The sequence below is a fragment of the Rosa rugosa genome, chromosome 3 (genome assembly GCF_958449725.1).
Source record: "Rosa rugosa chromosome 3, drRosRugo1.1, whole genome shotgun sequence".
Lineage (NCBI taxonomy): Eukaryota > Viridiplantae > Streptophyta > Magnoliopsida > Rosales > Rosaceae > Rosa > Rosa rugosa.
In genome coordinates this window covers 56,906,131-56,932,608 of record NC_084822.1, presented here as the reverse complement: position 1 = coordinate 56,932,608, position 26,478 = coordinate 56,906,131, and the positions used below count along the sequence as shown (strand labels likewise).

Here is a 26,478-nt window from a genome sequence, read left to right as displayed (position 1 = left end):
TATCCTGACGATGCTACTACCGAATTGTGGGTTCGCGGCTTATGATGTCGACTTTTTCTTCACAATTGATGACCTTCGTCGAGGGAGTGGTACAGACAATGTTGCAGGCGACAGGCCACCGGGTAGTTTGGTGGACGAATGGTATGTCGGCGGCGGAAGGTTTGAACGCCTTTGGACTCTAGGTGATACTTGGTGCTGGGTTTGGTGGACGGGTCTGGGCTGGATCCGGATTTGGGATCCGGGTGGGTCTTGGATCCGACCCAGAAGTGTGCTACAAATTTTTTATTGGGCTCCCTTCCGATTATTGCATTGGTTTTGGGATTCTGCTGTTTATTTGTATTGGGTTGGGGACCCGGGATTATGGTATTTGTTCGAAAGGGATCGTATGCCAACACGGCCATGTTCTGACACCCTTGGCCGGCTTCGATCTTTTGATGGAAGATTGCCTTATGTTCTTCTTCAAATTGACTTTTGTCATTTTGTGAGTTGGATATGCATGGGTAGTCATACCATCGACTACAAAATTCACTACACGGCAGCAATCCGTAGTGGTAAAACAGCGCACGCGCTATTGCTATATTACTATTTTCTTGTTCTTTTGGTGCATTTGTTGCATCTTTTTTCTTATTTAGAAAGCTTGTACTCTGAGATATTTCTCGATTATCAATAAAGTCTGACCTCCTTCAACTCAAAAAAAAAAAAAATGTAAGTTATAAACTTTTTATTTTGATTTAAATTCTAATTTTTGTTTTTATCCAAATATACTAATACACCGTAAGTTCTGGGGTGCATTGGTAAACTTTTCTTTGATTGGTAAACGCTTTGCTAGGGTTATTCGTCAATTTTTGATCTACGATAATTCCCAAACCTGATAGCTGTTGCCATTGCCAGCCTTGCGGCTGTTTCTCCGCTCCTTGTTTTCGATGTTGATCTGGTGGTGGTTGATCGGATTATGGCGCCAATTTGGGTGTCGTTTGGTAACGAGTTGGTGTTAGACCGATTAGGTTTTGCCGGTGTATTGGTGCAATGCACTAAGGGTTGTCGACTGTGTCTGCATTTGTTCAAGGATGAGGGTGGCCAGGTTGGTATGGGTTTTTCTGTCAACGGTGGGCGAGTTGATTATGGCGGCGGTAACTTTTCTCTTGTGGAGGAGGAGCCGATCTTCTGGGCTCGAGTTCTTGAGGTCGTGCCTGGCTTGTTAACTGTTGATGGCAAGAGAGGATTGGGTGTTGCGGATGGGAAGGCTGCAGATGCTTGCGTTGGTAGATTTGGCGGCTGGTCTTCAGGTAGCAATGCTGGCGGTGCTGGATCTCTGGTTGATGATCTTCTTCCCGAGCAAGACTGGTTGCAGTGGCTGGGAGTGTCCAACTGGGCCTGCTGGGCTTTCATGGTGGATGTGGGCCTCAGTACCTGGATTGGGTTTTGGGCCCAAAAGGCAATTAGAAGCAAGAATAGGCCTAAGCGTGCTAAAGACGAGCTACATACAGATGGTGGAACTGTTGGGGATGCTGGTGCATCATCCTCAACTAGTAATGTTTAAATATTTCTTGGGTTGCAAGATCTAGTTACTCGGTTGTTACATTTATTTATTTTGCTTCTGAGTTTCAAGGTTTTGTTAGAATAAATGTGCTTAATTGTCCTTAAAATGTGGGTGTACCTGAAAGTGGGAGATTATGTTTTTTCTTAGAATATGTCCTTTGTATGTCCTAAAAGGTTATGTTTTTTCTTAGAATATGTCATTTGTATGTCCTAAAAGACGGCTCTTTCTGTCGGCTCCCTCTAGGGTGTGTAGTTTCTAGTACTGCTTGCTGAATTATAAATTTGACTGAATCGAAGCTTAAAAAAAAAAAAAAAAAAAAAAAAACTTTTCTTTGACCGAAACAGATAGAAAATTAAAAACGCCACCCTATATATTGCCTCACGCCTTCTCGCCCCTCTCATCAAAAAACACACCCACCTTCCTTTTCCCCACACGAAGAAAACAAGACAAAGATGAGAAGCACCAAGGCTCAGAACCAGAACCGGTTCCTGAGAATCATCACAGTCCCCATCAGAGCCTTGGGCAAGGCCAAGGACTTTTACGTCAAAAGCATGACGGACGTCGGCGACAGATTCAGCTACGGCGGGAGCACCATGGCCGGCCCCGGCGGCCAATTCTCCTCGGGTTTACCCAAAAGCTTCAGCACGAGATCGTCATCGTCGAGGTCCAACCAGGGCAACGATGACTTTTCCGAGCTGGTGAGGGCTGCCTCGGCCAGGAGCTACGGAACTCGTATCGACGTGGACAAGATACTTCAAGACCAGCTGAAGAGGTCGGCGACGACGACGACGATGGGGTCGAGCCAAGTGTTGCCCAAGTGTGGCAGCGTGGCCATGGGACGAATTGACGAGGATGCCGCTTGTGATTTCGAGGAGGAAGGTGACGTGAAGAAGGACTTGTATCCCAGAAGCAGAAGCTATGCTGTCGGAAAGAGAAGCGTTGCGTTTGTTTAGATCGTTATCAAAACTCTGTTAGTCTCTGCAAGTGTTGATTAGTTCAGTTTGGTCCTCGATCTGTGATTGAAAATTTGAAAGTGTTTGTACAAATCAGGTTATCAAAATTGAGAAATGGCCGGAGTGGTTTGTTTTTATGTGTGTTTATAAATCTTCTTTCTGGGGAATTAAATTTATCAGTAACACCATGAAGAAGATTGTTGCATGATAATATATATATATATATATATATATATATTCATGGGGGTTGCTTCTGGGTATTTTTATGGGTTTGATTGCAATTATGGAAGCTCACAAAGCCCTGTTTGGAAGTTGACGTTTTACATATGGGTCCTTGTATTTATTGTGGGATGATTACAGAGTACTAGATTCTTCTATTCAGTTTGTTACACTTGCGCTTTTTAAAGATGGAGGATTCCTTCAATCGAAAAAAAGATAGAGGATTCCTTTCATTAGAACAGCTGCCAAAGAATGATAACAAAATGGTGGTGGTATTTCTGATCTGCTTCTTAGGATAAGACTAGGGAGCTCGTATCACTCTGGTTGTGTTCCCCTAGTTGTCAATAAAATTTATCTTCGATCAAGTTCCACTCATGAAGAATACTTTAGTAATGCTGTTTTCTTTAGATCGAGTGTTAGAGATTGAAAATGATTATTAGCAAGTAATGCAAGTTCATATATAATATATCGATTATATTAAATGATAATATTTAATGATTTTTTCTCCAATTAATTATTCTATCTGTGATAATATCTTAATATATCGTTTTATTTGTTATTTTTTGTACTTTGTTGTTTAGTGTAACTATTTGAAATTTTAGCTAAACATAAGTGCCAGCTAAATTGAAATGTTAGATTCACGGATCTTATTTAAGTATGATAAATAAATATAACAATTCTATACGTAACATAATCTTTATACCACAATGTTAGTTACATATTAATTAACTAACAATTTGCTAAATCCACAGTTGGCATTGTCTCGTGATGCCTCATTGCGTTCAATGTAGAATAAACCTCCTTTCATCATCGCGAAGCCGACCTAATGATTATTCTTAAGATTACAAAGTCATATCCCTCATTATTCAATACTCTTGAGAACCCTAAAATTAGCTAATTAAGAGCAACTTAGCCACAGTTTTCCCCATTTTTAATATTCTAGAGCTTTCTTGTGCTGTCCATTGTTGAAGTCAATAAACCCCTCGCTTTTGACTATTATTTTTCTGACGTCATATCTATCGCCTAACTTTGAACAAACCAATAGAAATCTATGAACGTATTTACAAGATGACTATTTGGGCCTTGGCCCACTTACATCGCAGTCTTTATGGCCCACTTAACGCCAGCTTTGGTTCCACCGGAACATTCAAGAAAGAGCCCAGAACCTGAAATGACCAAACCACCCTTTCTCTTCCGTTTCAATTTGCCACGGAATCAGAATCAAACCAATCCCGCCACATAATCGCACCACCGTCGCTCACTAATCTCACCACCAAAAAAATCAGAGTCTCCGTGCTACCGCCGCTCGGAATCGCAGTTCCACGATGGCCGTGGCGGAGAAAGCCACTGATGTGTCAGGCATTGCGAACGAAGACGATCTGGACGAGGAGCCCGGCGAGGTGATCGAGTCGGCACCGCCTCTCAAAGTCGGCGAGGAGAGAGAATTCGCCACCTACGGCCTGAAGAAGAAGCTCCTCAAGGCCGGAACCGGCTGGGAAACCCCGGAGTTCGGCGACGAAGCCACCGGTGAGTCCTACTTGCAAAGCTGAATATTAGTTTAGTGTCAATTATTCAAAATACAATACTGAGAGAATCAAATTGATTGTGGAAAATTGAATTTCAGTGCACTATGTTGGAGCTGTGCTTGATGGAACGAAGTTCGAGTCTACGAGAGAGAGGGAGGAGCCGGTCGCTGTTAAGATCGGTGAGGGTGGAGTAGTGAAGGGGTTGGAGCATGGTATGGTCACTATGAAGAAGGGAGAGATTGCGTTGTTTACTGTGCCTGCTGAGCTGGCTTATGGTGTTGGTGGCCGAGGCGGTGATGTGCCGCCTAATGCGGCTGTTCAGTTTGAGGTGGAGCTTATTTCGTGGATTAGAGTGGTGGATTTGAGCAAAGACGGTGGGATTGTGAAGAAAATTTTGGAGAAAGGGAAGAGGAATGAGAGTCCTGGTGATTTGGATGAAGTTCTTGGTACTCTGATGCCTCTCATTAAGTAAATCATTGTGTTTTTTTTTTCTTGTGTGTTGGATTGTTTCAGTGTATAAGAGTTCTGTCGAGCTCAGTTGCAATGGCGAAATTGGTATTTTTAAACTGTAGAGCAATGGATGATGAGGAACTTTTGTTGTTTTATGCAGTCAAGTATCGGGCGGCGTTGGTTGATGGCACCATTGTTGCAGAAACACCAGAAGAAGGAATTGAATTCTACGTGAAAGATGGTATTTTTCTTCGTTGTTTTAATCTAATGCTTGTTTGTGGTGTTTGTATCGTCTCTGTGTTATTGTCTGAAACTCGGAAAGATTTGTTTTGGCATTGTGCTTAATTTGCGATAATTGAATGACGTGCATTCTTGTCTTTCAGGTCATTTTTGTCCAGCATTGGAAAAATCAATCAGGACAATGAAAAGGGGAGAGAAGGCCAGGTTAATTGTTCAACCTCAATGTATGTGACGTCATTTTATATGGATCATGTTCAGCATTGAAGGTCTTAGCAAAGAATGAAAAAAAGTGCTAACTCCGAAAGATGATATGTAATTGCAGATGCCTTTGGGGAGGAGGGGAGGGATGCAAACAATGGATTTGAGTTGTTGTCTTTCAAGCCTGTTATTGATGTTACCGGTGATGGCAAAGTATTAAAGAAGATTTTGAAAGAAGGGGAGAGTACATCCAGTGCTCATGAAGGTGCAACTGTTACTGGTAAGTAGATTGAGATGCATATTTTTCAGCGTATTACCACAAGTTTGAGTATAGGTATCCTGTAAACTGGAAATGCCACAGTCGGTAATTTAGACATTGGAACACATAATGAACCTGTGACACTACATGATTCTACTCTTAACTTAAAATGCACTCTCCGACTGCTGCAGTTAGCTATATAGCTAGGCTTGAAGATGGCACTATATTTGAGAAAAGAGGAGTAGATGGAATGCAGCCTTTGGAATTTATCACAGATGAAGGTCAGTTAGTCGAATTTTATTATGTATCTTTTTGTTACTTGCATCTGTTTTGTCTCATAATCAAAAAGAAAGCTCAAAAGTAGTTCTGGCTAATATTTGCATTTTACGATCTGTAGAACAAGTGATTGCTGGTTTTGTCCAAGCAGTTGCTACAATGAAAAAGGGAGAGCAGGCAATATTGACTATACATCCTGATTTTGGATTTGGAAGTGTTGAAATAAGGCGGGACCTGGCTGTAGTTCCACACTTCCACCATCTTCAAACATAGTCTTTGAGGTTGAAATGCTGGATTTTATCAAGGTACAGACATTTTGATGTATTTATCAATTTGGGTTTGAAATGAACATGGGTTATATTGTTTCCTTTGACATCATATATGTACAAAAATGAATAAACACCAACATAGTATGAACTTGTCTTTTCTACAGTTTTATAGCAACACACAATTTATGTTTTACCCGATTTATTCTATTTATAAAATTTAAGCAAGTGCTATCCATACTTCTGTAGTGGTTGCATGGGCTTCTACAATTAAGTATGTTCTGAGGTTCATGATGATACATTTGTACCTTCTTATCATTATTTACTGTTCTTTGATAAAAAGGAAAGAGCACCATGGGAATTAAGCAATCATGAGAAAATTGAGGCAGCGGGAAGGAAGAAAGAGGAAGGCAACCTTCTCTTTAAGAAGGGGAAGTATCATCGAGCAGGAAAGAAATATGATAAGGTGATTTGGAGTGCTCTTTCCCTTGAATAAACCTTCTTATGGTTTCATTTTAATCTAACTTCAGATTATTTTTAGGATTAACTTTATTTGTGCGTTGCTTTTCCTCCTCTCAGGCTGCTGATTATGTTAGTGAAGATGTAATCTTTGGGGATGATGAGTTAAAGCTAGCTAAAACATTAAGAGTGTCTTACTGGTTGAATGGTGCAGCCTGTAGCCTAAAACTAAATGACTTTCAGGAAGCAATAAAACTATGTTCAAAGGTAATTTGTCAGTTGAATCCGAAAGAAAATAATTGAAGAATAAAGTCTACGCATATTCTAATGTTCATGGGGTTTAATCATTGATGTTATGGCAAATCTCATCATATCTCCTAAATTTTGATCTTCTACAGGCTCTAGGTGTTGAGTTCCACAATGTAAAAGCCTTGTACAGACAGGCACAAGCATATCTGGAAATTTCAGATTTGTTCTCGGCTGAACTGGACATCAAGAAAGCTCTGGAGATTGATCCCCAGAATAGGTGACTTAAAAAGCTGATTTATTAATTAATTTATCTTTTTAAAGCGTTTTATTGTCTGTTCTAAGCTCTACATACAGTATTCTCAATTTGTTATTAATGTTTCCGATTCTCCAGGGAGGTCAAGTTGATTGAGAAGAAACTGAAACAACTTCAAGCTGAAAGCAATAAAAGGGAAGCTAAGCTCTACTCAAACATCTTTGCAAAGGTGATTGGTGATTGGTTGCTTTCTCTTATTATTATTTTTTATGTTATCATCCCTTATAAGTCCAGTCCAGTAGTGAGACTCGGCCATCAGAATTCATATAACTTGACTGAGCTTCTCTTTACGTAAATGGTGCAGAAATTGAAAGTCGAGAAAGTGGAAAACGAGAAACAAGACGAAGCTGTGGCACTGGAAATAGCTGCTGCTAAAACTCTAGCTTCTCCTTGTTCCGATCGAAAGAGGAGTGATTGTTGATTGTTGTGAAAATATCTCATCATATTGATGATTGATGAATTGTATATTAGTATATAGATCTGTAGTTCAATTTCATCACATGGTTCGTGGTTGAGGATTGGGTCGGGTCCAGTGTTACATGTCTCTCACGGTTGTGAGACCACTTAATGGGGCAAACCACCCTCTCTATTTTTGATGATGAGCAAAGGAAAAATATCCAGAACTAAAATTAAAAATTATTTTGCATTTTAAATATCCCGTGTATTAGCATCCTCTCACAGCTCCCTGGTTAAGTTTCTTATTCCTGGACTCCAGGGACCTCTTCCTTTTGAACTTGAAACTGGATATGTCAATATACCAATATGTTAGCTTTTCAAGTTGTTAATTCTCGATCTCTTTCGTCATGGCGTGCATGGATTGAAATGCATATGAACAAGTATTGCTGTACTAATTCTTGAAGTTGGGAAAATCTACCCAGATCTTCAACCGAGAGTTTGAAAATGACCGAGCCAGTAAGTATTTCAAAGAATCATCCATGACAGTAAATTCAGAGATCCCATGAAATCTTCACCGTCTGATCCTGTTCTTGTTAGTTGAACTTACGACAACTATGGTATATTAGAAGTCACGCTCAGGCTCATTCAAATATGTTGACCACGTCCTGTACAGATTAGTTGGCGCCAAGTTTGCTCAAAGGGGTGGTGACGTTTTAAGATTGGTGACTACCATTTCTAGTTTTTGATGACTGCTTTCGAAAGCGACCCTACTCCCTCGCACACAATCTTCGGAATTAAGCTTCACGGCCACAATCTTCACTTGTATGTACCTACTTGTACAAGTGAAGTGCATCTGTGATTCCGTGATCACATTTTGCAAGTAATCCAACTTATTCGGCAAGTCCTGCTCATTCGTAATTTGTTCATCATTTCTGGATGGTTTAGCAACGGTGTCATCAGTCCCAGCAGCCACCAGCAATATCTACACTTGGGAACAATTACTAGACATTTTGTCATGCATCCAAGCTAATTGCAAGTATCGAGGTCTGTTGCATGGATTAATTTCCAAGGCCGGTTGAGATAAGTTAGCCTGATGATCGATCTAACTCAATTACGCGTGTAATTTTCATTTTATTTATTTTTCCTCTTAAAATGAAAAGAAATTTCCTACTTCATGACCAATTTCTTTTTCATTTCATGTTATATCAAATGTCAAGCAGCTGATAGATTCATAGAACTAATCTGATTGACCATTCATAGCTAATTAGACATGATCCCTTATTAATTAATATAGGTACGGTTTAGAATGGATTATCAAGTCAAATACTAAAAGGCAGGCTGACATGCATATGCCAACTAGCCTGGATCATATCAGTCAATTAGGATTTGATGCGCATAAGTTCAAGAGCTTCACCAGCTAGCAATTCTGCGGAGAGCTTTCTGTATTCTTTATAAGTGATGGGGACGTAGAGACGTGCACTACTAGAAAAATCCCCATTAGCACCCCTTCATTAGCCCTGGAAAGGGCTGTAAAAGAATATAATTCCTTCCTCCCTTTCTTCCCCTGTTCTTAATTAGCTTAGGGTCTGCATTCCTATTGAAGAGACTAAGTCCCATGATTACATTGAACATCTAAAATATTAGTTATCATCTACTTCTGTGTTAATTTCCATCATTTTGATGATCAAAAGGTTTATATAACTCACTTTCACAACGAAGTGCCAACAAAGTAGGGGCTGAAACTGGTGGTGAGCAGAAAATGAAGTTCCAAAAGGAGATAGTATAATGATATTAATGAGCCGAATTGATTGCTATGATGATCAGGTGGGTGAAAATTGCTCCAAACTGAACAATAATAAGGAATTAGTGATAGTCACCAAAGTTCTTGTAAATGCGAAGCCTTTTGTAGGCAGTTGAACCTTACTAGCATATATATATATATATATATAGAATTATTCTCAGATGCGGACGTCCGTACCGAATTTTCGGTACGGATTTCCTGTTTTCGACCACTTTCCGGCTACATTTTTACATCTTAACCGTTCAGTTTTTAGGCCCTAGTATATAGATCACCTCTACAAAATTTCAGTCAATTTGGTGATCGTTAAGGCATCCAAAACTGCATTTTACACGAACGGACCGAATAGTTTTGGATGCCTTAACGATCACCAAATTTGCTGAAATTTTGCAGAGGTGATCTATACACTAGGACCTAAAAACTGAACGGTTAAGATGTAAAAATGTGGCCGGAAAGTGGTCGAAAACAGGAAATCTGTACCGTCCGCTCGGTACGGACATCCGCACCTGAGACGGACTGATATAGAATTATATATATATATATATATATATTGTCCAGTTAGTGATAATCAAGTTCAGAAAATGAATGCATTTCCTTTCCTGATTACTCAAATCCGTGAACTAAACATGGCCATAGTGTATTAGGCATTTCTAGCTTCCTTGTTATTCAACATGAAATGAGTAACTCAATTTAACTAGAAATTTCTGATCTGAAAAAGAAACAAAAATGCTTGTAAGCATTCTTATGAGAAACTCAACGTCAGTATTCCTATTGTTTCGTTATATAACATTTTGTAGTTCCAACTGAAGATCTCGCCGAAGCTAAGAGCGAATGGAAGAGGCTTTGGAATGAGGGCATTTTGTTGGAATGAGAGGTGTAGCTTACCCGAAAACTCAAACACAGCGTTGGAAACTCGACCACAGCTTCAGCGTGGCTCCTCCTGGCGGCCGGCAGGCAAGACTTTGTATTACCACGACTTTGAACTCGGCGCTATTTATAGTCACTAGTCATGAATTACAGTGAGTTTGAACTCGTAGTGCTATTTTTGATTGATTGCTCAACTTTGTTTTAGTCACTAGTGTCTAAACCACGTCTTATTTGTAATGACATTTTTTGGTTCAAATTTCTGGAGTATTCAACAGTGAGAAGATACGCGGCAAAACTCACTTTTCATCAATTTTAACTGCACAATTAAAGTTCCTAAATAAATCTACAATTAACTACCTTCGTATGAGGATCAGTAGGCCGATTATAAGCCAAGTCGATACCGCCTGATAGGCAACATAACTGGCAAGCTATCATAGAGCAGTACAAACTACGATACCAATTAACTTTGCTAAATTGCTAATGACTTTTCGGCCGTAGTTTACAACAGAGCTTTCAAAAGAGTGCGAGTGCTCATGTCGTTACAAGATCTGATACAAAAGACTTGTGCAAGGTTACTCTTCTTATCTTGAGGAAGCATATGAATATGTGCAAGGTATACTTCTTATATCGTTACAAGATCTGATACAAAAGCCTTGTGCAAGGTTACTCATTCTTATCTTGAGGAAGCATATGAATATGTGAGTCACCATAACGACTGTGTGGTTTCTTCTATCTGTCGAAGGAGATGGGGGTGTACTCCCTCCAGTATAGTAGGTGTATGCAAAACTTGAATCACAAAAACCTCCATCTACTTATCACGCAATTCCTTTCTTGGCAGTCGATCACGCCTCCTTAAATGGAAATTTAACCTTACACCTGCAATAGCCATTAAATCTATAAGGAGACAGTAGTAGATGTTTATAGGTTATGAGAAAGAGACAAAGGGGATATTAGTGCAGTCCGATTTGTTACAAAAGGACAAGAGTTGATAAAATGAATGAAGATTTACCACTGGAATTTCTTGAGAAGAACTTTAGCACTTCATCAATGATTATAACCTATATCAGATGAGAAATGAAAGCTTGAGTGCTGATAGCTAAGTACAGTTATAACTCGTAAAGTATCACTCCTTTAATAGACAACTAGTGAATAATAATTACAATTTACAGTAAAAGGACAACAAATTCAGATTCTCCATCATGTACAGATGAAATTTTAAATCTTTATGTTTCTTCATCTGCAATTAGAGGACCAACTATCACTGCTTTAAAGACGAATTTGATCACATTTTCCCCTTTTCTTCCCTTTTTCCAAATCCATGTTTAATACAATATAAAACAAAATGGATAAAACCTATTAAAATAATTAGTATTCTCAGTAAAACACAACTATCCTCAAAGACCTAGTCTGGCCATCTGTTAACCGCGATAAGGGGCAGAACCAGAAATATAGAACATGCTTGACATAGGCCAACAATATCCAAGGTACTATCATATCCCAACATCTCGTATAAAGATATTTACCTAGTTTTATAGTCATTAATAATAAATACTCAAAAGAAAAAGAAACCGAAAATTAGGACCCTGAAAAATAAACTACATACTGGAAACGAAAGGTATAGCACAACAGTCCACTCAGCCCAAGATAATGGTGTTACCTGCAGGACAAAATATTACGGGGCCATGCGTTTATATTCATTTGCATCAATAATGACAAAAGAAACTGTCTGTCACAAGCACAGCTACGGGAAATAACTTACAGAGAAAAGAACTGAGAGGGGATGCACATATAATATTAGTACGTGAAGGATCATCGTTATGATGATTGAACCAACAAGCCATAAGTTGCTCCAGGGAGGGATAACACTGAAACACACAACATGTCAGGTGCTAAAGCAAGTCTACTTTCTAATTTTCCAGAAACAATCAAAATGTATATATGATGGCAATACAAAAGCAAATGAAATGATAGTCATGAGTTGATAATTACCAAAAGCAAAGGAAAATAACTAAGGTGAATGAAGAATGAAATTCAAAATTTGAAAGTGGAACTATAACTAGGGTAAGCCCCTAAGCTTTCTGTCCAAGTTATGCAACTTATATACTTACAGAAGTGATTGGTTTTCACTGAGATTATTCAAAGCATTGAACATTTCAACAACCACAAGAACAGTCATGGAGACAGTTGATGGATGGCGATCACTAAATATACTGCACGGATACGTCGTCTCCCTCATTCCGCATGTGTCAGAATTTATCTGATAGAAAGAACAAAAGAAAATGATCGAAATATAAATAAATAAAGGATATTATAAATGTCAATGTAAAAGGTACTGATTAAAAATGTAAATTAATACAAACCAAAGAAACAAGTAATCGACCTAATGAGCTCCGCTGTTTGATTTTGCTCTTGATCAGAAGGACTAACAATAATTTTGAAAAATTTGGAATTTCAAATGACAAACTGAAAAATCCACATCAGTTCAGCCCATGCATGAGGCATCACATAGCTTATTCCTCATCCCTTTATGAGAAACACAAAAAACTAAGCCCAAGTGTTGATGTTCAAGGCGTAAAACTGACAGCTTCCCAGAAACCAATATACAACATATTCAAGTCATACAGGGTTATACACTAAAAGATCCAACTTTCCCAATTCCAAGGAAACTAGTAATTCACTTAAAGTACTGAACACAGCCTATAGAATCTTACCAGTTCCATATATGGCAGTTTAGGACCGGTATCAGAGTAAAGAAACCACCAAATAAATCCAGCAACTGTGGCAAGCCCAACATAAGCTGCAATTCATACAATTCGTTATTAGTTAAATATGCATGAGAAAAATAAACCACGTCATTTACAGTAAACTGAAACCAAGCGAATAAAAAGCCTATAACAATTAAGAAATGGGAAACATCCTATTAAAAGTTAAAAGACAAATTGAATTAGTGACCCTTAACAATTTAGAAATTCGCCAAAGTGAAACAACTTCCAGAAAATTTATAACTACCAGGTTTTGATGTTAAGTCCTAACTACCAGCATTTATTCTGGACAGTGCACCAAAGATATATGAAATACAAGACCCAAAACAGAAGCCAGTTATAATTTGCATCAAATCAGAAACAAATACAACCGTGAGAAATGTAGGGATAGAAAGGATATTGAGTAACTGATAGTACTTTTCGGTTAATATGTTATCTTATGCATGTGACATTTCCAGAATTCCCACGTCCCAGACAATGTACTTTTCAACAAATTGACAAAAAACCATGGAGCAATTTGAGTTGGTGTTTGAAAGACAAAATGTAAAAGAGAAATATAATACCCCGCTTTAAATTTTCTAAAAGTAATAAGAAAGTAGAGTAGCCTCATCACTATGATGTATTGTCTTACAATCATTGGTAGTGAAAGGGCATCCAGTAAAACAAACTAGCATATGCAATCAGATAATCATTGTACATACCTCCAATCACCAAATAACGAAAAAACAACCATCCAGTAACAACTGCTTCATTAACCTGCAAAGATAGAAGTAAAAGTGACTAAACAATATCATTGGATAAAAATACACCCAATAACCTGCAAAGATAGAAGTAAAAGTGACTAAACAATATCATTGGATAAAAATACACCCAACAAAACAAAGAACAAGCTTCAATTTATCTAAATGTTTTCCAAGCAATCAAAGTTAAAGTCCATGAAAAACTCGAGCTTCAATTCTCTTTATGAGAAGAATGCACTGTGTGTGAATTAAACACATAAGAGGAAGAGAGAAAAAATACGACACTTAATTAAGGAAATACCTTACGAGGTTTAGCCTTCATCACATCAGAATCTTGCTTATTAAAACCAATTGCTGTGGCAGGCAACCCATCAGTAACTAAGTTGACCCAGAGCAGCTGGACCTGGAAAATGTTTTCATAGTATTAAGGAAACTAATTTGCTTTTAAGGACATGAAAAAAGTCATCCAAAGATAGAAAAAACATAAGAAATCTTTTTCACACATAGAATGAGTTGGAAAATGAAACATCAAAATCTGTACGATAAATGAACTCACAGGGGCCAGTGTATCAGGTATTCCAAGTACAGCTGCCACAAATATACAAACAACTTCACCAATATTTGAAGAGATCATATATCTGATGAATTGTTTTGTGTTATTGTAAATTGCCCTTCCCTCTGCAACAGCCTGCCAAGTATTGAATAGAGAAACATAATTATCCTTTTAAGGTTGCTTAATGAAGTGCTAGAATAACAATGGTTGCCAAGATAACGGTGAAAAGACAAGACATGCATACCGCAACAATAGTGGCAAAATTGTCATCAGCCAAAACCATATCTGAAGCACTCTGAAAATTCAAAAATAACAATGATGAGAAAAGTGCTAATCGCAACATGAATGTTGATAAAATTGAGAATACCACACTTCCAAAAGCTGTTTATTTCAGAACTATGCGCTTTACCAACTTACTAGGAATATAAGTGACCAGAAAATTTAGCTTAGCATGGCTTAGGACAAAGGAGTATAGAGGTTGGTTTTGGAATCCCATGGATAAAAAATGGTTTGTATAATATATAAGAATGGATTTTCATTGCATGGATTAAACACTGCATCTTCTTTTTCTCTTCTTTTTCTTTTTCCATATTTTTACTCACATTCAGAAATTGCTACTATTAATCCTACATGACAAGTGACAACACATATAGGCTTGAGCTATTCTATAAGAGGCCACTCAGCAACGACCTCTTTGATGGTAAAGTATAGGAACACAGAAACTACGGTTTGAAGACAGGTCATCGGTCATTATCATGATATGAGGTTGGCACTCATCTATTGCATCAATTATTTAGTTTAAGCTTCTTACCAAAACAAGAAAGCTCTTTATTAGTTAAAGTAACAGACATAGGTACCTTGGCAACAGCTGTTCCTGAACCCATGGCAATTCCAATGTCTGCCTTCTTTAGTGCAGGTGCATCATTAACACCATCACCAGTCATTGCAACCTAACAAGCAAACACACTTAGCAGCTTAAAATCTCAAGAAAATCTAAACACAAGCAACCACACCATGTATACATCAGTTGCACAGAGACGTAGACATGCACACTGACAGAGATGAACAGTCATTTTTGGTGTTGCATCAAATATCTGTAAATGATTACTTCCGAATGTCAAACAAAAGCAAAATAGAATATATTTTCCCTGGCTATACTCCACAAATCTCACTCTGCAGACAAAACGTTTTTCAATTTTCTTCACTAATACTTTATCCACTCTGTGCTGCTACCTTACACCTTGAAACGTATTCGTTTTAGATGAAACTTATAAAAAAAAAAAGGGACTATATTTGTCGAAAGAGACGAACTTCTGGAGTCAGATATCTGACATTGAGAAAGGACTGTGTTCTCATTGAAAGTGACCAATTTGGTATAAGATATCAGGGACCAAGGCATGGATCCTGGCCTCTTACATACAGATATTCACTGTCCAGTGTAAAGTTATAGAGAGGTGTACCACTTCATTCTGGTGTTGTAAGGCCTCAACCAGCATCCTTTTATGAGACGGCTCGACCCTGTTACAGAGATCATGAATAGTTGCTCAAGTATTTGAAGAACAAAAATGGCTGGAAAGCTGATTAAGTTATTAAACGACATGTTATATACCTAAACTTATATCAAGATGTGCAAGATACAAAATGGATGTACCCAGTATACCTGGTGAATAATGCCATCCGTTGCAATGCTATCGTTTTCTGCAAAGCTGGTAACTCTTCAAACTCAGTTGCAGTGTAAGAGTGCCCAGCAAGATCTACAAAGTGATCAAAAGCACCTATCTTGCGGCAAAGGGATTCAGCTGTGGACTGAAATTGGATCGAAATCAGCAAGGCAGCTCTAACTTTTTATGGGATCTGCATCTGGAAGTATACATCCATGCATAAAAGGACAGACTTACTTTGTTATCCCCGGTGACAACTATAACGCGTATGCCAGCAGTCATGCATGAAAGCATAGCATTTTTCACTTCCTCTCTTGGTGGATCAAGCATTCCAACCTTCAATAGAGACAAGGAAAATAAATACAAAATCAATAAATATTTGGTGGCGGGCATGCAGGAAGGGAGATGTTCTGATCTTGCAAAATGAACAAATAAATAAGTGACAAGTCAATTACTAAGCACAATGCTAAGCACTTGGTACAGACACCAAATGAATTGGACTTTCTATTTTGAAAAGAAAGCATACCAACCCAATGAATGTAAGATCCTTCTCATCATTGTGGGAGAGAGTCGGTACATCCATCGGCATCCGCTTGAAAGCAAGAGCCAAGCATCTTAAGGTTTCTTTTCCTGCAAAACTGCCCCAAAAGAACCCTATATTTATACAATGAAATGCCAGTAGAAAAACTTAACTAGTTTGACTGGTATATTGGTGCATTGTTGTTCAATACAGGAACTTCCTTCTTTCTAACTCTAAGCACAACTATTATCGGACCAATTTCACCGGCACCTCAAACTTCAGAAAATAGTCATATACACAATACATACAAAATATAATATTGCTATGTGACTACATGATGAACACTCAAAAGTCTTAAATAAAGGAAAAGGAAAAGCATACACACAAAAAATCAAGTTTCTGTCTGATCCAAGTTTCAAATTCAGACAGCAAAATAAGCAAAGTATGGCCTATTAGGATTTGGTTCCATCACTGATACAAGTACTGCAGAAAGTATGAACCACAGGGCATTGAAACTTAAGAACAGCACATGAACCCTCAACATATTGCTTTAGGGAATATCTCAAAAAGCAAAAGAGAGAACAAGATTTTGATTCCAAGGAGGGACCACCTCATTTTAGGAGGTTTAAAATCAATGTCAGGTGAACAGAATTGAAAAAGCACCTAAACAGATTTCATAAAGCTTTATACGCAGCCAGAGTCAATTAAGCAAAAGGAACTTTAACGGCAAGAATGATGGATAAATTATTTCTCACCTGTGGAACCTTGATTCCAACTCAGCTCGGATATTAGCAGTTAATGGTATAGTGGAACCATCATCATTGCACAGAATATTGGTGCATCTAGAAATAATGCTCTCTGGAGCACCTTTGCAGAACATAATCTGCAACTGACTTCGGCTACAAAGGACACTCATCATTTTACGATCACGAGTAAAATCTGCAACAGAAATCTACCAAAGTATATATTAAATCACTAAGCAAATACCTAACTTCAATGGAAAACAGAAATGCTAATATATTCACTTTGTTCCTCTTGTCTTTTTATCAAGTAAAGTAGTCCATGTTTTGAAGACTGCTTTAGGAGATTTAAGCAGTTCCATAGTAATCTGACGCAAATTCACACAATCAGCAGTCTAGTTCATGGTCTTTGGTTGGATGGAATGAAATCATTCCTACGTTTGAACATTCACCATTCTAATTGTTCCCACAGAAATGGGAATGAGCATTACCATTCCAATAATCAATGGAATTGATAATGAGCATTCTCAAATCAAAGGTTAAGAATGCCCATTCCATCTCAAAGTGGATGGTTCACTGTTTTGTAAATCTCTAACCCTAAACTCATAGAAGTAACCAATGATTTAGTAGCCAGCAATCAAAAGACAGTCAATTCTTCATCAGCAGACAACAACAGGCAAACCAGTAGTACAGAAGAAGACCAAGCAGCAAGGAGAAGCAACAAATTATTCCAAGCTTTTAAGCAAGGCGGTTAATCAGCAGAGTGCAAAGGAATTTTTAGGGCAGGATTTGGGGTCACAAGGCAAACCTTTTTAAATTGATTCTCCCAATAATGGTTACAGTAAGATGCGCGTTCGTGCTTGCTTAGCAAATTCAGAGAAGATGGCATAGAATCATAGCCGGGAAGACCAATCTGAGAGAAGGGATGAAAGATAAGAATAAGAATTGAAAGATATAGTCATTAGCTGCTCCAGAGACTTTAGTAAAAACTATAAGTACAGCAATGGACCTTCTCTGCAAGGACACGGAGGGCTACTTCAGTTGACTCGCCAATTTTTTCATAGCTCCCCTTGTCTGGATTATATTGCAAGACAGATTCATTGCAAAGCGCTGAAGCCATTGCTATGTGAAGAAGACAAGGCAATTGAGCTGGAAATTCAAGCTGCAAAATGAATCAAACATTCAAACCATACGGTACTAAATAGAAGATCTCGAACAAGCATTGAAAATGAAGTCTCATTTATAAAAGCAAAAATATTATGTCAACTAACTTTTCTGATTAAAAACATAAGTAAATCACATGTTTTAAATTACATGCAGCGATCACCAATGACATGTTTTTGAAAGAGAGCAAGTACAATTTCCTAAGAAGTCAAGTAAATTACAGTATAAAACAAAGTTTGCGGAGTGCCATTGTCTTACTTGTAGCCTCAGATGTTTCACTCGGCCCATATTAAAGAAAGAAGGGTAAAAGAGAGCAAAATATATACTCATGTACTATGTCTCCATTACAGAGCATTCAAGTTAAACTACCTGATTGCCAGTACTGTCAAAAATAGTGCCTTCAGGTGCAAATGTAGTTCCGCTGACACTGTATTCTGAGATAACAGGAATGTGCTGTACAGTGTGAAGCACACAAACCTAGAGAGAATAAAGTAGCAAGGGGTGAAACTTACTTTAAAATCAGTATGTTTTCACCAAACTACTAATGTCAGTTTTGTGGGGAAGTTTTGAAATTAACACGCCAGGGTCTCAAATAAGGTTTCAAAATATTGTGTCCAAGCTAATGCATAACAAATATTGTAAAACCTAGTAAGGAAGATAAAGAAGCTTTCTCTGATTGTACTAGTGAGGTGTAATAACAAATAGCATTTCACAATTCACATGACTTCAAGCATCAGAGAGCCCAGGATTCATATTTGTCTTCCATGTTATGTAACTGTTAAATTCCTAGTCCTTGATGAAATCAGTAATTAAGTATGCATGAGTGTACATTTTGTGTGCCTCGTCTGTTTGGATCAGTACATGGATGTGTGTGAACCACGTACAGGCATGTGTTGCATCCATAAAAAGTTAAGTTCTTGCAAGTTTCCAACCATGAGTGATATATGAAAGAAGATTATTTAAGAAACATAAAGACACCTCGAAGCTGTATGTTACAAATATTATACATACGAAATCGATCAGGTGTGACAGGCATGCAAATACCCTTTGTAATTTTAGCTTGTCCAGTGCGGACTTCCGTCCCATAACTGGTCTTTATAAGTACATTTTAGGAACCAAACCCAAGGGAAATATATGTTTCAGGATGTACAAGCAATTGAGCAAGGCCACTATGATAAGTAATAAATTGTTTCATATGATGAGTTTGAGATAATCACCTTAGAGGCAGACATCATATTGGTAGTCAGAGTCCCAGTTTTGTCACTGCAAATTACTGTAGTGCAGCCTAGGGTCTCAACTGATGGCAATGACCTTACAATGGCATTCAACCTAGCCATTCGTTTTGTCCCAAGAGCCAAACAACTAGAGCAACATCACAAAAAGACGGGATAGAAAAGCATCAGTTTATGTAATGTTAATACTAAATTTAAAAAATAAAAAGCACAAGAGACTAATGTCATAACCTAACAACTTCAAGGAGGGATCCACTATTACATTATGTAATTTCAAACTAGAGAAAAGGCAGAAAAGTCTAGTGCCATATTGAATTGTACATTTCATGCAAAGGTAGCTGGGCAACTTCAAAAGCCAACACGGCCTATGTATATGGCCACATATACAAGGTAACTATGAGGGTAATTAGGCATTCATGGCACCACAACTTCCAAACATTCCCCAATCTAACTCCATGTAAATGATAATATCTTAAATATTAATAAGCTGCTTCTATACTTCACCAGTACATACATAAAATCTTATAATATTGGGTAGGCTTTAGAGCCTTTTACACCTAAATTATATCCTCACCAAACAGATTGACACACCATTTTCAGCTGTCACCTACTTCACACTTCACTTCCAATCACCTATCCTACTCTATTTGTTTAAAGACAACCAAACAGTCAAATCCATATGAAAAATTTTAGTTTTCCAATTGAGTGCCTTTTCCCAGAACTAAGTAACTCGCAACACCATAACTTCTTGTCATTTTTTCTTACCACCAAGTGAGTAAGTTTGAGTACTTACGTTGTAACAACAGCAGGAAGGCCTTCAGGGATTGCTGCAACTGCAAGTGCAACTGCAATCTTGGTGAGCAGAAGAAAATAAATCAGGATAGGTCACATGAGCCATACAGATAAACAATTGAGACAGAAATTTACCATGAAGTAAATTTAAACAACATATATGGAACAAACAAAAGATGCTGTGTCGAAAATAGTCATACTTTGAACAACAAAACTAAATACGCAAGTTATCCATAATTATTATCAACGTTGAGGCAGATCCACTGGAGATTAATGCATGGGAGTGCAAAAAGGACATCAAACAACACACCAGTATCACATGATATCCAGCGTACCCAGCCCAATTTGATAAAAATTTAACGAACTATCAGACACATTGACCATTCTTTATAGATGCTGCTCTCATTAAGCCAGTAAAAATCCAAGAAAATATCAATGTAAGAATACCTTAAAGTAATGAATTGCACCACGCAAGAATCCACCATGAGCAGGGTCACGAAAGTGACCTATATTTACAATCCATACGAGTACACATATGCCAGCAATAACCTAACAATGCAATAAACGTTAGGAAATGCTAATAAAGTGATATATTTATCTATGTAGCAAGTAAAAGAAGTCTTTTATAAGAAGTATGGAGATGTGGATGAATGAAATTAGAAATTAGAAATCAGCAAAAAAAATTATCTGTATAGCAAAGCAAAGTACATATATGTACAAAAAATGTCTAAAGCCCAAAATTTTATGGGATAATGACCATTTACACAATTTTAGGATAAAAATTGCCCACTTACTCCACTAAGAGTTTTTTACTCCCATTTACCCAATCTAACATCCATTGACAGTATTGCCCTCATTTTAATTAATAAATTACATTCATCTCTCTCTCTCTCTCTCTCTCTCTCCTCCGGCCGGCGACATGTTGACCACAGATCCGTCCTTGACTCTCAACGAATTGAAGTGCAAGCTCTGCAAGTACTCGTCCTCCCTCATGAACCCTCTTAACGAGCTCGCCCATCCCTCGCTGATCACATGCACCGACTCCAGATCAATCTTGGTCAGGCTTTCCTCCGGGCAGCGAACCCGAGCTTGCGGCCGTTGCAGTTGGGCGGGTTCTTTGTTGTTATCGAGGATGTCATCACGGAGGGAGGTGTTGAGGCGCTTCTTGGTAGTGGCGGCGGCGGGGGAGGAGGGGGCGAAGCAATGGAGGAGGAATCGACGGAGGGAATCGATCTTGGTCATTTCTTTTGTGGGTTGGGGGAAGGAATTGAATTGGGGTTGGTTTCTTGGGATTTGAAAAAGGGGTTTTAGGGTTTAAGAGGGAAGGGTTAGTGTGGGCTAGTACGATCTGAGGGGAAAAGTGAGATAATAATGAGATTATTCGGGGGCAGTAAAAAGATTATTGGGAGGCAATAAAATATTTATTCAATAATAAGATTATTACGGGACAATAATAAGATCATTGGGGGGCAATAATAAGATTATTTGTTTTAATAAACCTACTAAAACTTTCAAAATTAAAAACATCTTCATTTTTCACTAATTATTGATTCCTAATAAACTTGTTATTCGGGGACAATAATATGATTATTGGGAGACAATAATATGGTTACTGGATATTATTATGGGGCAATAAATTCAGACGCCGGATTCCGGTCACCGGTCGCCGGATTCCGATCACCGATCGCCGGAGTCCGCGACCGGCCACTGGTCACCGGAGTCCGGCAAGGTATCTGATGACTTCTCTCTCTAAGAGACAAAGAAGGAGAGGGCAAAAATGTCCCAAAAATAAATAAAAAGAAATATAAAAAAATAATTAATTGGGTATTAGGGAAATTATCTCTTAGAGTGTTTGGGTAAATGGGCAATCTCTTAGAGTGTTTGGGTAAGTGGGCAATTTTTATCCTAAAATTGTGTAAATGATCCCAAATTTTATCTACTTGATTGACACCCAAAAGTCAATATTACTGATGGACTTCTGAAAGCAATATCTGGAAACACAAGCATGATACTAACAATAACACAACCTTATAGTAGAGATTTATTGTCCAAAATGAAAACTAGGAGAATTACCTTGGCCAAAAAGGTACCAAATTCATCCAGCTTCTTTTTCAATGGTGTCACTTCCTGGAAACAGTTATATAAACATTGGTAATTTATGTACACAACAGAAATTCAAAAAAGAATCTTGATTAAATTTTCCTCCCTGTCATATTCCTGTGAAAAAGTTGGAGGACAAAATTTCACCCAAAAAAATAACATAGGAGTTTCTACGTCGTAATTGGAAGTGAGGATGGCTGTCAATATATCATCTAGGAACAAAAGAAGAAACGCATATATATTGAGACCTACACCTCTTAGAATTAAGCAATACAATGGAGATGCACAAATGGCTTGCCAGAATCCAAAAGATACAAAGGGCAAATTTAAAGAAAGATCCAAAGTTCCTGAACAAGAAAATTAAAAGCAAGACAACAGGTTTCTGTGCACATGTGTAAAGAAAAATTACTGAAAGAAACTGAATTTACAGTACTTACATCTTCCGTTTGCAACATTGAGTCTCGTATGCCGCCCATAGCAGTCTGAGTTCCAACTCTTACTACAACAGCTCTAGCCCTACCAGCCACGACTACCGTACCCTGGGCATCAAGATATGCTGAAAGTTAATCATTTCTTAGAAGTCTTAATAGCAGAAGGGAAACAGTTTACTATAAAGAATGGGAAAAGGGTAATCTCCCATTACATTGAAAGATCACCAGAAAAGCAAATCAGCTTTGAACAACATGATTTCTTACCGAGAAAAGAATATTTGTCTTGTCTTGATATACAGCATTTGTTGCAGTGGTAGATTCAAGGTCTTTCTCCACAGAGCAACTCTCACCTAACATCATCAATCAAACAAATTTCAGATAAAATTGGATCCATCATGTGCCTAATCAGTATGTAATCAAAATTTTGATGCATAAAAACTCAAGAAAATAATAATAAAAAAATCAGATTTACTAATTACTATATTCAATAGGTAAAGATAAACCTGTAAGGATTGCCTGATCAACACGAAATTGATTACTGAGCATCTCAATCATTCTCATATCGGCTGGAATTTTGCATCCCACTACACATATCAAAAGCATGAAACAAAAGTCAGGATCTATGATACACCAAAAAACCAATTAGGCTGAAGTCTATGAGCGGCTTAAATTTGCAGATTCAAAAGTATATGAGCAACTTACCAGCCACTTCAACGATATCCCCAGGGACGAGCTCTGTTGCTGGAAGTATGGAGAAGCAACCTGCCAGAGTTGCTTTTACATGAGTTTGAGTTGATAAAAGATAACATAACTTTGATAAAATACAAGCTTCAAAGAAGTTGATATGGCATTGATATTACAGTACAAGTAACTTTAGCATAGGCAATTTTCTTCATAAGAAATGTTTTACCATTGCGCAGAACGGTTGCGTTATCAGCTTGGTATGCGCGTAGCTCCTACAATAACAAGCATAAAGAAAAGAACCAAAATGAGCTGAAACTACATTAACTTAATAATGAATTCACAACAATAAAAGGTGGGTTACGTATCTAAATTTATGCATCCTTCCTCAACAATACAAAACAGAAAATAAGACTACAATGTGAATATGGATGAAAGACCCTATATAGTGGCAAAGAACTGTAATCCCAATATCAGAAAGCTGATAGACGAAGATGTTTCAAAATTCACATTTTATCTAAGAAATTAAGTTGTTTCCCATTCTAGACCACCCATACTTAAATTTCAAAATTGTGCCACAAATCTTACCCCAACAAGTGAAATATTCACAGATAAAGAAAGTACCAAATTGATAAACCTCTGAAGATATTTTCTGGTTGATCTGATATCAGAATAACTATAAATTCAAAAGTTACCTCAAGAGCCTTTTCTGCATTAGTTTCTGTAATCACTCCTACTGCAGCATTTGCAGCCAATATCGTGAGGATAACCTGTGAATCAGTGATTTCAAAACACCAGAATTGAGACAGCGTGGAATTTTGTGCACTTCAGCCAATAGGTAGAATTCAATCAGCAAGAATTAGAAAATAATTGAAATGAGATTTTGAACATTTGAAGCTTTAAATTGCAAGGTTACAAAGTTCAACAAACAAATTGTACAGGTGTTTCAAAAGTTTAACAAAAAGACATGCATCAAAACCTATAGACTTCATAACCAAACTAAAATGCATACTACTTTTGTTTATGAGAAATGTAAAATATTTTTTAAATAAGAGCATGCATATTAACTGATTTATTTCTCTAAATAATTCCATGTATGTTTTTCATTTTAAAGAGAAAATTTCAGGCATAATTTTGAAATAATATCAATTAGTCTTTTTATTCAAAAAAAAAATCACTTCAGCAAATTAGAAAAATATATCAGATATATTTATATAAACCACTTACAGAAGGCTCCAAAAATGCTGTTAAGCCCGTATCTCCATTAATTAGAGCCAGAACAAAAGAAACGATTGCTGCAACAATCAATATCTTAACAAGCAAATCATCAAACTGTTTCAGGACAAGTTTCCAGAACGAAGCCCCTGCATATGAAATATAGCTTTATTGAGAACATATTAAACAAAAAAAAAAAAATAGGGGTATTGATTTGCGAAAAGTACAGTGTTATCAGAATGTTAGATCAAACAGTAAGAGATGGTTCCAGACTTCCAATAAAGCAACTAGAATGTAAACTACCTAGGCAAGGAGACCAACCCATTAAATCTTTAGTTCCCACCAAACCCACTAGATGCAGCCATCTCTTCCAAAATGACAACAATAGAAGTCTTCTAGGTTTCTATGGATATGTATTAACAGTTACTATTGGTACATTGCCATCCAGAGAATCACGAAAGTTATCAACTTCCAAGTTTTCATATGAACTTGCTTCGTGAGAATTAAGTAATTAACAACGCAGAGGTAAAACAACATATGGTGCACTTACTTTTCTCTTCCGGAAGCACTGCAGACCACGATCAAAGCATGCAACCAAATAGGAAACCGCATTAGAACTAAAGCTATATAAAAAATAAAAAAAAATTACACTTGTAATAAAAACCTCAGCAAAGAAATTCAAACTTCTCCCCCTCCATTAGGAAACTATATGTGACAAAAATTGCCAAAAAAATACGAGCATTTCATCAAAATCAAAGTTATTCAACGGTGCAAATCAATTAGAGCAGAGTAGCTTAATCCAGCTACTTTGACAGACGCAGAAACTAAATTGATGTACACTGAGAAGAAAAAAACGCACCGTTTTGTCCATAAAGTCTAGCATGTTGCGAAACCTGCACACAACATAGCAATTCAAACCTTGAGCATGAGCAATAACAAACTTTCGAGCTGGAATCAAACTAACTGACCAACAAAACCAGTAGAAATTGAGTATGAGAAAGTATGCTCCAGCATACCTGAGTTTCACTGAGACCTCGTTTCGGGTCCACGCCAAAGAAATCCAACACCTAATCACGAATACGATCAAGAATGAATCAATGACAGCGAAATGCTTGAACTAGAAGTTTCCACAGAAATCGAATTCAGAGAAGCGGTAAAAATCGATTGGTGATTTTACTCTTCTCCGGCGGGAAATGTAAAAGGAGGAGGTGCGGATTTACCTCGGTGGCGGATCTGGCGTAGGCGTCCTCCATTGACGGACGAACGGTTTGGATCAGAGCTCCGGGAACTCCTTCTTCTTCTTCTTCTTCTTCGCTCTTTGCTGTATGCTTTTTTTTTTTTTTCTTCTTCGGAGTTCTACTTCTTGTGTGCGCGCATTTATATGTTTGTGTATAAGTTAGTGGGTTGGTGTTGGAATTGGGTAAGATCTGAATCAGGAGAAGAGGAAAGGGAGTTACTATCACTGGTTTGGAAGCAAGTAATGCGTTTAGTTCAAGTAACGCTCTGGCCGGCCCAAAAATTAAGGGCTTACAAGGCCTTGACCGCGCCAGTACTTTAAGTCGGTGCAAGCACAGAATTTATTTTTGTTTTTTTTTCTCTTCTCTGATCTAAGAGCCACGTTTTCGATCATAAATATTGTAATATGATATTAGGCCTGGCATTTGAGCCCGTGACCCGCAAACCCGCCCGAAATCCGCACGGTAAAAGCCCGCACGAACCCGTCTATTTATTAAATTCGTGCTAAAAAAGCCCGCACGCAAAAAGCCCGCAAATTAACGGGCCTTGCGTGCTAAACCCACTGGAACCCATTGGAACCCATTTACTTCCAAACAAACCCACTTCGACCCCTTCCGTGATTCACCAAAACGCAACTCTCTC

The 26,478-nt window shown here is 37.8% G+C and overlaps 2 protein-coding genes and 1 pseudogene across 2 annotated transcripts; 2 read left to right on the top strand and 1 right to left on the bottom strand.

The window, feature by feature from the left end:
- The first annotated feature begins 1,992 nt into the window (after positions 1–1,992).
- LOC133737996 (uncharacterized) lies at positions 1,993–2,493 on the top strand. Its single transcript, XM_062165438.1, has one exon. The coding sequence runs from the start codon at positions 1,993–1,995 to the stop codon at positions 2,491–2,493; it is 501 nt and encodes a 166-aa protein (XP_062021422.1).
- Positions 2,494–3,895: 1,402 nt separating this feature from the next.
- Positions 3,896–7,720, top strand: LOC133738546 (peptidyl-prolyl cis-trans isomerase FKBP62-like; annotated as a pseudogene).
- A 2,738-nt stretch (positions 7,721–10,458) lies between these two features.
- LOC133736795 (calcium-transporting ATPase 3, endoplasmic reticulum-type) lies at positions 10,459–26,052 on the bottom strand. The gene is made up of 34 exons (XM_062164395.1): positions 25,821–26,052; positions 25,617–25,667; positions 25,460–25,493; positions 25,151–25,168; positions 24,613–24,749; positions 24,081–24,155; positions 23,615–23,660; positions 23,407–23,466; positions 23,208–23,288; positions 22,969–23,054; positions 22,711–22,812; positions 22,247–22,300; positions 20,621–20,722; positions 20,175–20,233; positions 19,367–19,511; positions 18,519–18,626; positions 17,995–18,147; positions 17,794–17,898; positions 17,001–17,197; positions 16,252–16,363; positions 15,963–16,061; positions 15,725–15,870; positions 15,525–15,582; positions 14,922–15,014; positions 14,309–14,359; positions 14,068–14,199; positions 13,813–13,914; positions 13,473–13,527; positions 12,721–12,806; positions 12,118–12,266; positions 11,769–11,874; positions 11,613–11,666; positions 11,019–11,067; positions 10,459–10,885 (listed from the first exon to the last, which is right to left on the bottom strand). Exons 1-34 carry the CDS (start codon positions 25,851–25,853, stop codon positions 10,818–10,820), a joined length of 3,006 nt encoding a protein of 1,001 aa, XP_062020379.1. The 5' UTR covers positions 25,854–26,052; the 3' UTR covers positions 10,459–10,817.
- Between the last annotated feature and the right edge of the window lie 426 nt (positions 26,053–26,478).

Bases quoted from the DNA above. Each gene is read 5' to 3' on its own strand.
- LOC133736795 (XM_062164395.1), bottom strand. From the start codon at position 25,853: ATGGAGGACGCCTACGCCAGATCCGCCACCGAG. The intron at 25,494-25,616 runs GTATGCTGGAGC...TGTTGTGTGCAG, and splicing joins GAGGTCTCAGTGAAACTCAG to GTTTCGCAACATGCTAGACT. The intron at 14,360-14,921 runs GTACCTATGTCT...TTGAATTTTCAG, and splicing joins CAGGAACAGCTGTTGCCAAG to AGTGCTTCAGATATGGTTTT.
- LOC133737996 (XM_062165438.1), top strand. From the start codon at position 1,993: ATGAGAAGCACCAAGGCTCAGAACCAGAACCGGTTCCTGAGAATCATC.